The sequence below is a fragment of the Quercus robur genome, chromosome 11, assembly GCF_932294415.1.
Source record: "Quercus robur chromosome 11, dhQueRobu3.1, whole genome shotgun sequence".
In the NCBI taxonomy this organism is placed as follows: Eukaryota; Viridiplantae; Streptophyta; class Magnoliopsida; order Fagales; family Fagaceae; genus Quercus; species Quercus robur.
The window spans coordinates 14,376,999-14,395,375 of NC_065544.1; the positions used below are offsets into that span (position 1 = coordinate 14,376,999).

At 37.5% G+C, this 18,377-nt stretch overlaps 1 protein-coding gene across 1 annotated transcript; it reads left to right on the forward strand.

The window, feature by feature from the left end:
- Window positions 1–836: 836 nt before the first annotated feature.
- On the forward strand, window positions 837–4,186 carry LOC126704741 (uncharacterized). Its single transcript, XM_050403756.1, has 4 exons — window positions 837–1,285; window positions 2,426–2,656; window positions 2,928–3,171; window positions 3,812–4,186. The coding sequence occupies exons 1-4, from the start codon at window positions 837–839 to the stop codon at window positions 4,184–4,186; spliced, it is 1,299 nt and encodes a 432-aa protein (XP_050259713.1).
- Window positions 4,187–18,377: the final 14,191 nt, after the last annotated feature.

Below are 18,377 nucleotides of genomic sequence, written 5' to 3' on the forward strand. Positions count from 1 at the left end.
GGTGTGGTTGTTTTGATCATGGTGATAGGGACTGTGACATCTGGATCCAAAGTAAGGGCACCCTCAGAGTAGAAAATCAACAAATTGGTTCTTGGATTAGAGCCATTCAGTCGGGCCTGGCAAAGAAAAGTGTAGTCCAGGTATTTGGGTTCTATGAGGATAGGGTGGAAAATATGTCTACACGGCAGCAGAGGGAGACGAAATCTAGTCCGGTGGCAGAGACGATGCAAAAGTCAAAACCAATGTCCTTACCCGATAAGGAAACATCTGATATGGAAGCGGATTTTGAGGTTTTCTAGAATTCAAAACCCCAAAATTCCACGTCCATGAATGGCAACACTAACTCTATCCCCTAGGATCATGAAAATAAGGGAGAGTATTTCACACAGTAATTAAGGGAGATAGACAAGGAACTCAGGAGTTATGAGGATCCCCCAACTTCTGGTATTGCCAAGAATGAGGCACCTCAAAAGGAAAATTCCCAGACTTTTGACATGGAAAAGTTAAGGTCTGAGCTGGCACCCACCCAGAATACGTCACAGACCCCACCACAGGTGAATCAATCACTCAGGTCTCATGCATTTACACTCCATGACGTGACAAATTTTTCCCATGCTCCCATACACGTAGAGAACCCACCAGACAAAATGGAAGCGTCTTGTACGTGATTCTGTTGGCACAACACCCACCCAAGAAGATTCTGTTGGTTCGAAGCATCCCATTGATATGGTTGTTGATCTTAGTAAGTTACCATGCAAGAAAATTCTGGTTTCACACGAGAATAAAGAAAACTTTCAGATAATGGCGGAGGCTGTTTCTTAGCCCCGCCAAATGCAATGAGTTGCATTGTTTGGAACTACAGGGGGCTTGGGAACCAACTAACAGTTCAAGAGCTTGCGGATGTGGTGCAGGCAAAAGCTCCCGCAGTCGTGTTCTTAGCCAAAACATTGGCAAACAAAGCAAGGCTAGAGTATGTGAAAGATCGGATTCGTTTTGACAAGAAGTTTTTTGTTCAGAGGATAAACAAAGGTGGAGGTTTAGTGGTTTACTGGAAGAATGACATTTTAGTTGATGTAGTTTCCTCTTCTTTGAACCATATTGATATGGTCATCAATAAAAACTCAAAGGCAGTTTGGCGGTTTATAGGCTTCTACAGTGAGCCTGAGACACATAAATGGCATGAGTCATGGGACCATCTTCGTTGTTTACACCAACTAAACTTGTTACCTTGGCTGTGCACCGGGGACTTCAACGAGATTGTTAAGCAATCAGAGAAGCTTGGAGGGTGAGTAAGACCGCATGGACAGATGCAATTGTTCTGTGACGTGCTAGATGAATGCGAGTTTATGGACATAGGCTTCAAGGGCCCTCCCTTTACTTGGAGTAAACATTACAGCAATGGGGTTTCAATATAGGAAAGGCTAGACAGAGCGGTGGTCTCCTACGAATGGTTTGTGAAATATCATGGTACTCGGGTTCACCATGTGGACAGCACAACTTCTGATCATAAGTGTCTGTGGATAGAGCAGTCGGAATTGGATTGTTTAATGAGGAAAAGAGTGTTTAGATTTGAACAAATGTGGTTAGGCGACAAGGGTTGTGGAGAAGCTATGGAGGGAGTTTGGCAGGCTAGATACGACGAGGAAGGGAACACAAGGGTGATTCGGAAAGTTGAAAACTGCAAAAAAGCACTAACAAGATGAAGCTGAAACTGTTTCGGCAACGTTAGGAGAGAGTTGGAGAAAAAAAGAAAGGAACTTATACGGGTAGAGAACATGGCACTTCAGGGAGGGAATTTGGTCAGACTTGTAGAGCTAAAAAAGGAGATTAATTCCCTTATGGACAAAGAAGAAAGAATGTGGCGTCAAAGGTCACGTACCATGTACCTAAAAGACGGAGACTGAAACACCCGCTTTTTCCATTGTTAAGCAACACAGAGGCGGCGTAGGAATCTCATTATTGGGATTAAAGATCAAGCAAATATCTGGTGTACCAAACCAGACCAAATTTCGGCCATTTTCCTTGCTTACTATCAACAATTATTTTCATCCTCCAACCCAGTAGCTTCGGTGGCAAACTTGGATTCCATTCCACAGATTGTCACAGAGGATATGAATGAGTGTTTGATTGGTGAATTTCATGCTTGGGAAGTTGAATTGGCCTTGAAGCAGATGGTGCCACTCAAAGCGCCTGGGTTGGACGGGATGCCTCCACTGTTTTACCATAATTTTTGGGAGTTGGTAAGAGGTGATGTAATTCAAGATATATTGTGTTTTTTAAATTCAGGTTCTCTACCAAAGTCTCTAAATCATACATTCATCACTTTGATTCCTAAGACAAAAAATCCAGAGAATGTTACTAAGTTCAAACCCATTAGCCTCTGTAATGTGTTGTACAAATTTTTTTCAAAAGTTCTTGCAAATAGATTGAAGAGAGTGCTTCCGAATATTATCTCAGAACATCAAAGTGCCTTCCTAAAAGGTTGTCTTATTACAGATAATATCCGAGTTGCTTGTGAAACACTACACTATATGAAGAATCACAATTCTGGTAATTCGGCGTTCATGGCTCTCAAACTCGATATGAGTAAGGCCTATAACCGGGTTGAGTGGTCTTTCTTGAAAGTGGTGATGACACAAATGGGCTTTAATGACCGGTGGGTGGCTTTAGTCATGGAGTGTATTACCTCAGTTACTTATTTTCTGTTGATCAATGGGGAACCTTTTGGAGAAATAAAACCGAGTCGTGGTATATGTCAAGGTGATCCTCTATCACCCTATCTATTCTTGCTATGCTCGAAGGGTCTACACCGGATGATCCAAAAAGCAGCTAAAAGAGGTGACATTCAGGGAGTTTCTATTTGTCGCAATGGCCCTAAACTAACCCGCCCCCCTTTTTTTTGCAGACGATAGCCTCTTGTTTTGCAGAGCTACCATTCATGATTGTCAAAAGGTGATGGATATTCTATCTTCTTATGAGAAGGTGTCGGGGCAGAAGTTGAATAGAGACAAAACAGCTCTCTTCTTCAGCAAATCTACCTCAGGTGACATGCAAAGGCAGATTATGGGAGCCCTTGGAGTAACCGAGTTGAAGCAATATGAAGAATATTTGGGTTTGCCAACCATGGTGGGTAGGAATAAAAGAGCAAGCTTTGACCAATTGAAGCAAAAGGTTTGGAGAAGGTTACAGGGTTAGGAAGGCAAGCTTTTGCCTCAAGTCGGAAGGGAAGTTCTAATCAAATTAGTCATCCAGGCAATACCTACCTACACGATGAGTTGTTTTAAACTCCCCATCACTTTATGTCATGAAATTAAGACCCTCATTAGGAAATTTTGGTGGAGACAAAGAGGAGATGGGAGGAAAGTACACTGGGTGAAGTGGGAGGACATGTGTCAACACAAAGATCAAGGGGGAATGAGTTTTAAAGACCTAACAATGTTTAACGAGACGATGCTTGCTAAGTTAGCTTGGAGATTACTCCACGATGACAACTCTTTGTTCTATAGAGTGTTTAAGGCCAGATTTTTTCCTAGAGGTACTATCCTAGATGCAAAGGACTCATCCTCGGCTTCATATGCGTGGAAAAGTATTCTAAAAGGCTAGGAAGTTATTTTAAAAAGGGGCACTTTAGAGGGTGGGAGATGGGAAGCAGATAAGGATATGGGGAGATAGTTCACTGCCATCAAAATCCTCAGCCAAAATATCAACTCCAGTTCTGTTTGGACATGAAAATTCGTGTGTGGAAGTTCTAATAAATCCAATGACTAGAAGACGGAGGATTGAAATTATTGATCATGTGTTCACTGTGCAGGAAGCAGAGATTATCAAGAACATTCCTCTGAGTTCTACAAACCAATTGGACAAACTGATTTGGCCGTTCACTCCCTCGAGCAACTACTTAGTAAAATTGGGTTACCGATTTTTAAATGAGAATTCGGAGCAATCTCAGAGTTCAGTTCAAGATACAGCCTTTTGGAAGAAAGTATGGGGTATGGAGGTCCCTAGCAAGATTAAAAATTTTGTATGGAGAGCTAGCAAAGAAACACTGCCTGTCAAGAAGAATCTGTGTCGCAAGAAGATTACACAAGATGGTCAATGTGAAACCTGCAAAGCGGGAGAAGAAGATTGCTCACATGCCCTTTTCTTTTCTTCTGATGTGCAGGTTATGTGGAATATGGACCCCTAATGGAGATGGGTCACGGAGATTAAAGGCAGTGGCGTCAAGGAGATTTTCAAGCGAGCCTTTACAAAGAAGTTAGACGCTGCTCTCTTGGCTTCTATGAGCTGGACTGTGTGGAATCGTCGAAACAAGATTTGTTTCAAGGAAACAGCTTGCCCTTTGGATCAGATACATACTCTGTCCAAAGACCGAAAAACAGAGTTCCAGCTCCTTCATCCCGTTGTAGGAAAGCTGCAGCACAAGAATCACACCAAATGGAAGCCATCGGACCGTGGGACCTACAAAGTGAACTATGATGATGCTACCTTTTCCTAGCAAGAGAAAGTCGGAGTTAGCGTCGTTATCAGAAATGACGAAGGAGCAATTATGGTGTTACTGTCGCAATAACTACCACTCCCAACAACGGTGGCTCAGGTCGAAGCACTAGTAGCAAGGAGAGTCGTGGAATTTGCACTAGAAATTGGTATCATCAACGTCGTCATTGAGGGAGACTCAGAATCTATTTGCAGGGAACTCTAAGACCCAAGTCCTTCTCTAGCCTTACATGGTCACTTGCTACAGGACATTAAAATTTTGTCTAATTCTTTTCATCATGCCAGTTTTTCTCATGTATGCCGTGAAGGGAATACTGTTGCTCATGCATTGGCTAGATGGGCAATTAATAAGCCTAATTTAACTGTCTGGATGGAAGATGTACCACCAGACATACACCATATTGTCTAGGCTGATTCAGCCTTATTTGATTAATAAAATAAGTATGCTTCATTCTAAAAAAAGTAAAAGAAAAAAAAAAGCATTTAAATCACACAAAAGAGTTTTCAAATGACCTTACCAAACGGGCCCTATACTTCTTTTTTACAGCATTGGTAGTTTCTGCTTTGGTCATATTCATTAGTCACTGCCAAATGCCAACCCTCATACACCATTTCAAGAAAGTATCAACAAGAAATTCTTGTTAAAATAGTACTAGTACTTTAAATATTAATTTTATCAAGCAAAAGTAAAATATATATATATATATATATATATATTTATTTGACTGTGATGAGTTTCTTAAAACCTAGTTTTCTTTTTCTTCTGAATTTATTAAATCCTAGTTAAAACAAAAATAATCCTCACTTAAAAGGGATGCTAATGTATGAAGTAGTGATTGATACTTTTATATTTGGAAGAGAATGAACACTAGTAAGAATGTAAGATAGGTTATTATAAATTAATTCTAACAAAATACATTATCTCTAGAATTAACATTTGCAAGTTTCTATAGGTATGTAAAAAAAAAAATTCAACAATTCATTGTAATTCTTAATTTTTTTTTCAATTACTATCATTTCTAATAATAAAACTCCATGTTTAGCTATATTTAAGAATTATAATGAATTTAACCTTTTGGACTCTAAATCAAACATTTAAAATTAAACAATTGAAAACTTAACAGGAAAACAAAAAATGCTTTAGTTCCAAAGAAAAAATATTTCTACAATTGCATATATTATTCAACTATAAATCTAACTTATTGTTCATAAATCAAAGCAAATAAAATATAATATAAATAGACCCAGTCAAATCCTCAAGCCACTGAGGCTTCAAAGTTAAAAGATCGAAATAATTTTATTTATTTATTGATTAAAAACTCTATAATTTGGACTGAAAAAAGAACTAACTTTGTAAATGAGATAGGAAAAAAAAAAAAAAAAAAAACCTCTATTGAATTTTTCCGTATTAAAAAAAGGAAAGTCTGTTTTTGTTTAAAATTAACATTGTATTTTTTAGGGATTCATTGGGACAACTATATATTTTAGAACCTTCAGGTTAATCAAACCTTTTCATTTTTTTTTTTAAGGGGCAACCCTTATTTTTGGGAGGGACAACTCTTATATTTGAGATATAAATTTAAAAATATATCCATTCTTTTTTCTTTTTCTTTTTTTGAAATATGGAAACCCCAACATGGCTTTACCTCTATCTCCATGATAATTGCTTTTAATCACCAAGTAAAGACACCAATTTATTTTGGGCAGATGGAATTTGATCCAGGCTTATAATTTGACAATAAAATTTTTTACTTATTAAACTAACTGAAATCCAAAAAGCAAGTTTAATTAAAGAAAGCTAAGAATTTAAAATGGTTCAAAATATTAATGGCATTATTTTTTTTTTCTAGAGGAAAATAATGTTATGGATGTAAATATTTTTATCATTTTTTTTATCAACTACTAAACATTTTATTATTATTGTAGTGGGCCTTTTTGGTTAAATCGGACTGAGCTGCCTCCTACGGTACTGGGCCCAAATATTACGAGTAAGGGAGTTGAGACCGGTTCAACTGCAACTCAATTTGGTCTGACTTGTGCACAAACTATGCCTCGTCTGCCAGGAGCACGCTTACGGCGGGCAGAACTGTTTCAGATGAGTTGCGGTAGGCAGATATGATAATTATAAGTGTGGGCCAGAAAATTCATGGCCCAGGCCCGCCCTATATCAAGGCCCAAGGCCTGATCTGAGGAGACCTATTGTCAAGGAAGAGTTTAATGCACGGATAGGATAAGTGAAAAGACTACTCATACTGTAAGAGAGAACTCTGTGCTTGACAAGCCCCTATTCTTGACCAAGCTATTCAACCTTTACGTCTACTCCCAGCCACTGGAGGTATGGGCGGATAGGACAAGTCTTCTGCCCGAAGAAAAAGCTCACACGTGGACCCTAAAGGGAGGGAGGAATACTAGTATAAAAGGAAACGAAAGCCAGAAGGAAGGGGAGGAGGGGCCAAAAAAGTAGAGCCTCCCATCCCACCTCCAGGAGAAAGACTCCAGGGGTGAAAACACCTTAATGATATATGCACACCACAAAAAAACCCACCGTCGGGTAGTCGGGGGAAGACCTTAATGCTCCTCGGACCAAGTCCGAGGAGTCTAATCCCTCAGGCTACGAAGCTGTAGGGCTTGGATATCCAGGCTGAACCCCTTTTTTACATGAGTTCCCCTAAAATCAGGTCTGGATCATCGCCCCGTGATCAAAGGCCAGCCTTTTAAGCCCACTCTCTACAAATCATATTGTGAGGGATCTTTCATATGCGAGCCCAACGTCATTCTTGGGCCGTTAAATAATCGTGTCCCTACAATTGGCGCCGTCTGTGGGGAGGCTTGCGCGTTGGCACAGGTGGCGTTTGAGTCAACTCTCTAGCAAGCAGAGATTCGCGGGTTTTCCCCCATCTCCGGTGACATGCAGTTGTTGTTCCGACATAAACTTATGCCAGGGGCTACGTCCTGCAGCGCCAACGGCACGGGCAGCTCTAGGGGCTTCCAACCTCAAGCCAACTCTCCCCACCATGGTCAAGGGGCTGACCTGTGAAAAAAGCAAATAAGTACAAAAAAGTACTCAAAAAAGTTTTGGACAGAACCAAGGCCTTGCATGGTCATCGGACTCAAGCCTATGGGGAAACCAAGTACACAAAGAAAAAACACAAGTTTTTGACAGAACCAAGGCCTTGCATGGTCCTCGGACTCAAGCCTATGGGGAAACCAAGTACACAAAAGAAAAAACACAAGTTTTGGACAGAACCAAGGCCTTGCATGGTCCTCGGACTCAAGCCTATGGGGAAACCAAGTACAAAGAAAAAACACAAGTTTTGGACAGAACCAAGGCCTTGCATGGTCCTCGGACTCAAGCCAATGGGGAAACCAAGTACACAAAAGAAAAAACACAAGTTTTGGACAGAACCAAGGCCTTGCATGGTCCTCGGACTCAAGCCTATGGGGAAACCAAGTACAAAGAAAAAACCCAAGTTTTGGACAGAACCAAGGCCTTGCATGGTCTTCGGACTCAAGCCTATGGGGAAACCAAGTACGCAAAAGAAAAAAAAAAAAACACAAGTTTTGGACAGAACCAAGGCCTTGCATGGTCCTCGGACTCAAGCCTATGGGGAAACCAAGTACACAAAAGAAAAAACACAAGTTTTGGACAGAACCAAGGCCTTGCATGGTCCTCGGACTCAAGCCAATGGGGAAACCAAGTACACAAAAGAAAAAACACAAGTTTTGGACAGAACCAAGGCCTTGCATGGTCCTTGGACTCAAGCCTATGGGGAAACTAAGTACACAAAAGAAAAAACCCAAGTTTTGGACAGAACCAAGGCCTTGCATGGTCCTCGGACTCAAGCTTATGGGGAAACCAACTACTCCAAAGAAAAAACTACCTTGCATGGACCTTAGAACCCCTTCGAGGAGAACTCTCCATTAACAATTGGGTTAATTCCTAAACTGCATGGATTCTCAAGTCTGCTCTTGGATCCTCAATACCAAAGGGATTGATACGATATGGAGCAATATGTTACCAAAAACACAACCGGAGTCCCTTACTGCTCGGTTACCCCCTCAGATGAATTATTTAGAATTTATCGTTCTCGGATGGTTTCCTCACACTTATTACATGATATTCAGCTGTTATCTCGGTTAGTTTCCCAAATTTAAGTTACTGTGAATTATCGTTATTATACCTGGTAATGTCGGTAAATTAAAAATTAGTTGAATTCTGTTTTAAAGTTTTCCTGCTCTAAGTATCATTGAAGAAAAACACACATGGAGCACACCCACTCACAAAGTAATATTGCAAAAAAGAAAAATATTCAAAACAAATAAATAAATTTCACTTTTATTAAAACAAAGAAATAGTACAGCTTACAATGAAAAGCTGGAATCAGCTTATATTAAAGCTAAGTACATAATCGAAAAGAAAGATACAAGAGAATAAGATAAAGCCGAGGAGGTAGTACAGATGAGAGGTTGGCTGCTGCTTCAAGACTTTGTTCTTCCTCAATACTTTTATATGCCCATAACTTAGGCAGCAAAAGAACCCAGCATGGGACCTGCACCGTTGAAGAAAAGGTGCAGAGAGCGCCTAGCTTTAGGCTAGCGCAGCCGAAGAAAAGGTGCAGGGAGCCCAACTTAAGGCCCACACCGTTGAAGAGAAGGTGCCGGGAACCGGAAGTTGAGGAGTCTACACCAAAATTTGCCTACGACAAGGCAGACGGCGCTGATGGCGGAAAATCTTTCTTCTGACACACCAAAAATCTGGCGTGACCAGAACCTGCTTCGGATTTTGACTAAAAGAGGGGATAGTACCGTCCCCACCATGTATAAGCGGGAAGACACCTTAAATCTGTGCCTCCCCTGCCCAGGCCACATCACTTTGCGTTTCGGAAGGGTCTGGTGTCTTTGTGAAGGGTGAAGTTCCTCCATCTCCGCCCAAGCCTCGAACATACGGCACAAAAGGAAGATGACACCGGAGGAGGGAACTGGATATGGACAAAGGGTGATGATTCTGAAGTGAGCGGAAGGGTTTATGTGCCAGGAGAACAATCACTTGTCCTACTTATATAAAGGGTAAGGAGGGGCCATATAGCTTAATTTGAGCAGATTTCCAAGACGCACTGCAGACAAGACAGCTCCGGCTCAATTTCCCACACCATCCACAACCGTAGGATCTCAAGATCCTCGGGAAGACGTGCTTCGACTGCTGAAACTTCAGGGTACTCGCGAACGAAGGGATGACTCTTGACTTGGCACGTCTCCCATGCAGAATTTGAACGAGTCATGATGTGGGCCCAAAGTCACCAAAACCCTCCTCCCCAACTAAAAGTCGGGCAGCTGGATTTTGAGGGGCTATTGTGGGCCAGAAAATTCATGGCCCAGGCCCGCCCTATATCAAGGCCCAAGGCCTGATCTGAGGAGACCTATTGTCAAGGAAGAGTTTAATGCACGGATAGGATAAGTGAAAATACTACTCATACTGTAAGAGAGAACTCTGTGCCTGACAAGCCCCTATTCTTGACCAAGCTATTTAACCTTTACGTCTACTCCCAGCCACTGGAGGTATGGGCGGATAGGACAAGTCTTTTGCCCGAAGAAAAAGCTCACACGTGGACCCTAAAGGGAGGGAGGAATACGAGTATAAAAGGAAACGAAAGCCAGAAGGAAGGGGAGGAGGGGCCAAAAAAGTAGAGCCTCCCATCCCACCTCCAGGAGAAAGACTCCAGGGGTGAAAACACCTTAATGATATATGCACACCACAAAAAAACCCACCGCCGGGTAGCCGGGGGAAGACCTTAATGCTCCTCGGACCAAGTCCGAGGAGTCCAATCCCTCAGGCTACGAAACTGTAGGGCTTGGATATCCAGGCTGAACCCCTTTTTTACATGAGTTCCCCTAAAATCAAGTCCGGATCATCGCCTCGTGATCAAAGGCCAGTCTTTTAAGCCCACTCTCTACAAATCATATTGTGAGGGATCTTTCATGTGCGAGCCCAACGTCATTCTTGGGCCGTTAAATAATCGTGTCCCTACAATAAGATAAAAGAAAGTACTTTGACTTATTTATTGAAGTAAATAGATAATCCCTACTTAAGAAAAGATAATCACAGTTTAACAACAATTATTTTTATAAGAAAAATAAGGAAAACAAGTGGGTAGTATATGGGTTAATTAAAAGAGGAAAGAAATCATATTAAATCTGATCCGCAGGACCAAAACCAGAGAGGGAAGAACGCATCTTCTCAAAGTGAATAATCTCTTAAGCAGATCCTGCCGTGGAAATTAATCACTTTGAGGGAAGTAGACTTGAATGGTTGGTACACAAGAGAACTCTTTGTTTCTGGCAGAGAGCAGGACTTTGAGAGGGAGAGAGGGAATCAACCTATTGGTGCATGCCTACTACTCTAACTCTCTATCTTTTTCTTTCCTTCTCTTCTAATATTCCCCTATCTTATCTTTTTTCATTCTACTTCTTTTTCTTAATACTTGTTTTCTATTTCCTGGTTTTCAAATTTCTAATACCGTGGTGCTTGTGTCATCCTTCTTCCTGTACACGGCAAGGGCCTCTTTATAGTGCCTACCGTGACCGAATTTTACTATTTTGGCCCTTAACCACCTTTGTCTGGTTTGGGTGTACTTGCTGACCACCACTGGTCCGTCTGTGTGCCACTCCTCATCGCTAGACAAAAGAGAACTATTTTGTTTGTTTGTCTGCCGTGGCACCCTTTCCTGTTATGGTGTGGGTGCCTTCTCTCTCTCTATCCCTCATGGCATGCATCTAGTGGTTCCAACTCAGCTTTACTTCTTTTGGGTAGTATCTCATCCTAGCAGGATACTTCCCCCAAAAGAGCCCGAGCAGGAACCTCAAAATAGGTTTTTCCCCTCTCCCCACAGCCAAACCATGCCCTCTTACCTTTGACTCATGACCTCACCGTGTCCTGTATTGGTTGGGTACAGGCTGGTGAGGTCTGGATCTTGCGCGTGCCTCTCTTCCATGTATGTCCAAAATCTGTTTGCTGCTCATGCATTTGCCATGGTTGGCTTGCATAGTTTGCCGTTTGTTTTTGACTATTTTCTGGTTCCCATTTCCTTTATGGCTTGCCCCACTTAGGGGCTGGGCCTTGCTTGACGGTGAGCTTTGTTTTTCTTCAGCCCACCCTTTTTCCTAATACAATCTTCTGCCATACCACTTTATCATTCTTGCTACAAACTCCCGTGTCCTATTTGTTTTCCCTTGGGCGACCTAGGCCCATTTACTTTCCTTGGGCTTCCTCGGCCATTTTCTTAACTTTGCATTCTCATGGGCTTTTACTGAGTTCTTCGTGCTTCTCCGGCCCAATTACATTATCCCTCATCCTTGGGGTTCATGGGCTTGCAATCAACCCCTTACTTTCTTTGCTTTCATTACTTTGGGTCTGCCGTGGTCCATTTTCACTTTTCCACATCATATACTGCCCATAGTTTGCTTTTTCTCTCTTTCCGGACTCCTTTAAGCCCATTTACCCCCTCAAGGCCAATTTACCCCCTCAAGGCCTATTTGTTTATCTCATGGGCCTGTGATCCATTATTCCTGCCGTCTGAGCTTAATGGGTTTTCTGTCCATTTGCTAACTCTTTTTTGTCCATGTTGCTGGACTTTTCCTTTCCACTTTGGCTTCCAAAATGGCCATCAACAATTATTAGGATTTTACTAACGTATATCTTTAGGGTATATATTAATAAACTATATATGAAAAAGCAATTAACTTTTTTTTTTTTTATAGTTTTTTCAATTTTTTTCAATTTTTAATAAAAAATTTTTTAAAAATAAATTATCAATATGACATACATTAATCAGACCCTTATTATATTAAGCGGGATCATTTTCCAACTTGATTTTTTTTTTACCATAATTGTGAATTATGAGACGGAATTGCACTGACATTCCATTGTAAAAGCAAGGCCATGATTGTCAATGTTTAGCCATAATAAAGGAATAAGATGAAATTGACTGCAATGGCATCCCACATCCCAGTACTCTCTGTATCTATTACTGTCAGGGTACAAGGAAATAAATTTCAAGTAATTATGTGGATTTATTACATGGGTCCCACTCCGACATATCAAGGTCGTTATCCTTTAAAATCTTCTCTGTGGCCAAAATATATACACTTTGTTTGCCAATTTTCATGATAAATTTTGGAAAATTAAATTCAACTCTTTTAAAAAAAAATAATCATCTCATATTAAAAAATATAGATAGAGAATATATTTTATTTAATGGTATTTTTGGAATTTGCATTATTAATAATTTTTTAATATTTTAATAATGTATTAACAAACTCTTCCCTCATTTTATTATCATCAATAGATTAAATATATGATTCAAAAAATAAAAAAAGATTAAAGATATTATTTTACGAGGATATTTGCTTCTCTTTCCAAAATTTTTTTTTTCTAAAAAATTAATTCAACGAAGGTAAAATAATTGTTCTCTTTAATTTCATCAGTATTCTCTCTTCCCCCACTTTATCATTTATTCTTCTTTTCTGCTAAACTTATTTTTGACGTCAACATGATGTAAGTTCCCTTATGAATGAATGAATCACAACTTTTTCCATTAAGCAAAGAATTGTCTTTAGATTACATAGCATAATTACCTAATAGTCAATTAACATTTATTTTTTAAATTTAAGAAATAGTTAATTAAACTTTTTACCAAAGAAATTTATAAATTTTATGCCTGACTTAGATAATCTCAACCATTCACTATTGAGTATTGATCAATAGTTTGAATCAGTCAAACTGAAACCACTTGCAACTTGCAAGTGAAGAATATATATATGGTTAATTACAACAATCCAAAAATTGAAGAATCTCAACACTTAAAAAGGTGAAACACTTTATAAGCTTTATGCCTTTACCTTATCAACCGTTGATATTTATAATTCAAAGCCTACAGGACTTGGTGAAATCCTTATGAAGTAATTGAAAGAAAATTTAACTTCATTCACCATAATCCATATCTAATAGATTTTTTTATTAAAAAAAAAAAAAAGGTTAGTAAAAGCTATCACCTTACTATGAATCATTTATTTTATTTATTTTTTACGAATGATGGTATCTAAACCTCTTCAAGTATTTAACTATTTATTTGAGTATATGAATCATGTATTAGGTGTATTATAAACTAATTTGGGACTAATTTATAATATATATCATGCAATCCAAATTAGTATCAAAATTATTATTAATGGGAAACTAATCATCCCAAACTATTTAAATAATTTGCAGTGTAAGGTGGATAGATAGGATAAATAGTTACAACTAATTAATATTTAGAACAATAATAAAAACACCACATTTCACAATTTTCGGAGATCACAAATTGTGTTTAGTACAACATCATTTTTACTGGAATTACTACAAACATCACTTTTATTATACACTAATAACAACCTACACTCAAAATGGTGTAAATTTTTTTTTTTTTTAGATTTATTGATGGTGAATCTGAATTAGGTTATTCACACCTTTTTGAGTCACGAGAGGATCCATGCACAATTTCCTTTTTGTAGTTGGTGAGGATCCATGCATCTGTTTTCTTTTCTTTCTTTTCTTGTTTTTCTGTTCTTGTTTAATATAGCTAGAGAGAATCCATGAAACTAGAATTCAAACTTTGTGCTTTTGTAGTGTTCGAAGAAGATAGTAAAAATACTTACCAGAGACAATATATAGATAGTTTGGAATAGGTCAATGAGTGAGGGAGATATACATCAAACTTGCAAGGTGGGTCTAGTCACTACTGAAGGGGCATCACGTGGTGGCCAGAACTAGGACATATATAAGAAAAACAGAGAAAGAGAAAGAGAGCAGTGAGGGAGATAAAAGCACATGGTTGAAGCTAGCCAAGGCTAGGCAGTGATCTCTGATCTGTGTCAGCGACTCAAAATGTATAAAACTATAAAAGACATTCACTTGTGGACATGAAATCTTTTCTCTCTTCTTTTTCCCCCTTTTTTTTTTTTTGACTGAAAAGTTAGAATCTTCATTTTTCAAAATGTACTACTACTACTATTACTTTAGGGCTTTTACCTATTTGTATATTTTTGTGTAATACTCAGCTCTCTCAGAACCCTGACATGTCATTATAAGAGTTGTGATCAAACATCAAATCCAGTGTCCTGATGAAAAATCTACATTGGAGCCTTATAAAGTTCAAGTTCTTCTTCTTCTTTTTTTCTTTTTTAAGTTGTTTGTCAGATTGATTAATTTAATTATATGTGTTTTTGAATTAATGGTTTTGACAGTTTAGTTTAGGTTAACCCGCTGACAGTCAAGATATATAAATTTCGTACTGGAAAATATAATGCATCAATATAAAAATTAGTTGGATGCTGTTTTTTTGCTATATTTTATGCATGGATTGCCCCTTGTCACACATTTTTTAAAATATGTTTTGAAACTCATTAACGTTTCTAATTACAATTAAAATATGGAGTATTTTAAATTAGTTAATATTTACCATTGACGGTGTATATAGGAATCTGTTTTCTTTTATCATACCAATGAAACATTTCATTTTATAGTAAGATAAAGGTTGCTGTTTTAATCAATTTCTGTTCCTGTATATGTGTAAGAGATATAGATATGGAGTACGGAAAAAAATACTATGTGTTGGTTAGCATTTGAGTAACTTGCAAATATATTGGAAGCTTTTAGAATCCCAGCAGCTATAGCTATTCACACGTAAAGGAAAAAAAAAAAAACTAACATCTTTGATTTTTTCTTTTATAAATTTTTTTTTTAAAGTTGGGGGATTTAGATGATATACATTTCTGTTAAAAGCACCAAAATATGACATTTGACCTATATGTCAATAACAATTAACATCCTTGTTAGTACTTAGTAGTAGTACAAATAATTTTGGCTCAACTCACTCGTTCAAAACAAAAGGAAAAGGAAAACCATGTTGACACACGCCATGAGGCATTATAGTTGTTCCATACTTCTACTTAAATGCTTTGAACACATTTATAAAAAATACTTAAAAGGGAAGATAAATTGACATTTGGGGTTGTTAACTAGGGAAGGAAAAAAAAAAGGGAGGGGGGGGGGGGGGGGAGACAAAAATGCTTTGAAGAACAGTATTGCATATGGTACAACAGTTCTCTTTTAACATACACATTTTCCTAGAAGGTATGATTGTCGTTGTTACATCATGCATGATCTTGAAAAGAGATAGGTGAGAATTTGCTTGTTTTCTTGTATGACGGATTTTTGTTCTACTTTAACTGGTCAAAATGATAGTCAAGAACAATAACATTTAAAAGTTAATTTAAAAAAATTGCCTTGACTAGCTGCTTTATATATTCTTTTAATTCTAGCTACCTTATTCCAATTTGGGTTTCGAGAAAAATATTTGTTTACTTCTAAGCTTTCTCTCTCTCTCTCTCTCTCTCTCTCTCTCTCTCTCTCTCTCGGTCTCTCTCTAACATGTGCATAGAAGTGATAGAACGTGCTCTTTCCTAGCATGTAAAAGAAATGAAAATGGTATTATATTCCATATGGTCTACATGGTTTCAAGGCTGTGGGCTAGAATTAATATATAGTATATAGTTTCAAGGAGAAAGAGAATTCACCATTGTTTTCTATGGAGTCCACATTCCAAGCCAACCGACCACTATAGGGGAGAGTAATAGGGCATAGGACTAATAGACCTACATTAGGATATATCATATATATAGGTGCTGTCTCGTCTCTCAAAGAAATTACACCATAAACTTAGGGGTTACTATAATAAATCATGTAATAAATACCATATTCTAAACTATGGACTAACCGTTATATATATTCCTTTTTAATATTGACTCCTGGGTTTTTTTATTTCTTTATCTTGTTGAATGAGAAATTGTGGAAAATGTTAGACTCTGCCTCTCTGTCTATATTCTCATTGTATATCCATTTTAAATATAATAATATTTCAGTTTCAACAAGAAAAAATTAAATAACAAAAAATACCCATAAAACCAAAAGCGTAGAATGCTGGAATTGTAAGTTTGCATGAATATCAACCACTAAAACATTGTGCTATATATGTTCATTGATTTATTAGCATTGCACCACGTTAGTGATAAATTATTGGTTGTTCTGCAAGTGTAGGCTGCTTGAAAATAATAAATTTAATTATTTAATCATTATTCTAATAACAAGACATTAGAGAACTTTATATCAAAAGTATTTGCTGTTCTAAGAAGTGCGTATGAAGAAGAGGCAAACAAACTGTCTAACAAAATTTTAACCTTGAACTTAGTATCTTCTTCAAATCTTGCCTTGAAGTTTGTATGAGCAAAATACCCTTAAGCATAAGTCCAATTTTTGCACTATGATCACTCCACAAGCCCTATACAAATGAAAGCCACAAAATTGCGCATAATAGATCATAAAGTTTAAAATCTAAAATACAATCAAATTTGTTATGGAATCAGCTAAAGTTTGACTCCAACCATCAGTAGGAAAATGGTATTTATCATTGTTATGTGCAATGTACATGATTCACTTAACCCAACTAAGTAAGTAAGTTATGTATGCACCGCACATAACGAGACACATGTCATCTTCCTATTAGTGATAGGAGTTCAAGGTTTCATACATGTTTGAAACCAAAATTTTTCTAAATAGGTAACTTTAAGAAAATATCTACAAGCTCTACGTGTTAACATGCAACTGCAACCAGAACCATTTGATTACTTTTTCATGGTGTTACTTGAAAATTCGGCTTAAATAATTATCTTTTTATGGTTATGTTGTTGAAAAATAATGTTTTTTTTCATTATTCATTTTACATAATCAAAGCGAAACCAATTTTCATGCATGAGATGAGAAGGGAATATTAATTGAGTTCACAATTTTCAATTCGGAGATGTGATTCAGGTATGGTTACATTTTATGCAATTGCATGTGAAGGGAGCCAATAATTTGTTTATTTTTAGTATTTTTATTTAGATTTTTTTTTTTTTTTGGTTTATGTTATTTAAAACCTAAATAATTAATTGTAATAGGTCAACATTTTGACTGCGAAGTCATGTGCCACTGTCAACATATTCTCCAAACCTAAAGATTTATGGACATGCTAAGTTGGGACATGTAGGTAGGAACCTAGGAATTTTATAATGAGAGAGAGAGAGAGAGAGAGAGAGAGAGATTTCTAAGCATGTGAAAGTATATCCTGTCATTCATAGGACAAGGCCATATGCATCAATGGTATAACACCATAAACAATATAAATTTTTTATTGTTAAGAATAAATAATGGATCAATTACTTTATAGAAACCAACAAAATTGCCTCTTTCTTGCCATTAAATTAGCAATCAGTTTTGAAACCTTGTAAACAATTCAATAATTTTTAGTTCTTTAATCTTTCTATTAACATGCCAATGGTCTTAATAATCTATGAGACATTGCTGAATCAGAATTTGAATGAAATGCTTCCTAATGAATATAGATACCAAATTACCAACCAACATAAGTCCAAGATCATGCATATTTTTTTAATGGTTTTGCTCATTGTTGCTTAGTTTAAACTTTTGCATCTCTCAAGCAAAAAAAAAAAAAAAAAACATTAGCATCTAAATTAAACTCCTCTCAAGTATCTACTTTGTAGAGCCATTTTTTTTTAGTTATTATTGTTTGTTGTGCTTGTCTTGTGAATGAGTAAGACATCTGAGATTATTACTCTATGACAGTGAATTAATGAAATAACTTGGATTCAATTCACTTTGAAGCAAAAGCCAAAGGGGAGAGAGAGGTATTGGGTACATGAATCACTTCCTTGTTTTACAAAACATAGATAAAAAATCTCCAGCAAGAAAGATTTATTAATCATAAGCGCATGCAATTTATATTATTATC

Bases quoted from the DNA above. Each gene is read 5' to 3' on its own strand.
- LOC126704741 (XM_050403756.1), top strand. From the start codon at position 837: ATGAGTTGCATTGTTTGGAACTACAGGGGGCTTGGGAACCAACTAACA. The intron at 1,286-2,425 runs GTGAGTAAGACC...TCTTGCAAATAG, and splicing joins CAATCAGAGAAGCTTGGAGG to ATTGAAGAGAGTGCTTCCGA. The intron at 3,172-3,811 runs GTTTGGAGAAGG...TTCACTGTGCAG, and splicing joins TTGACCAATTGAAGCAAAAG to GAAGCAGAGATTATCAAGAA.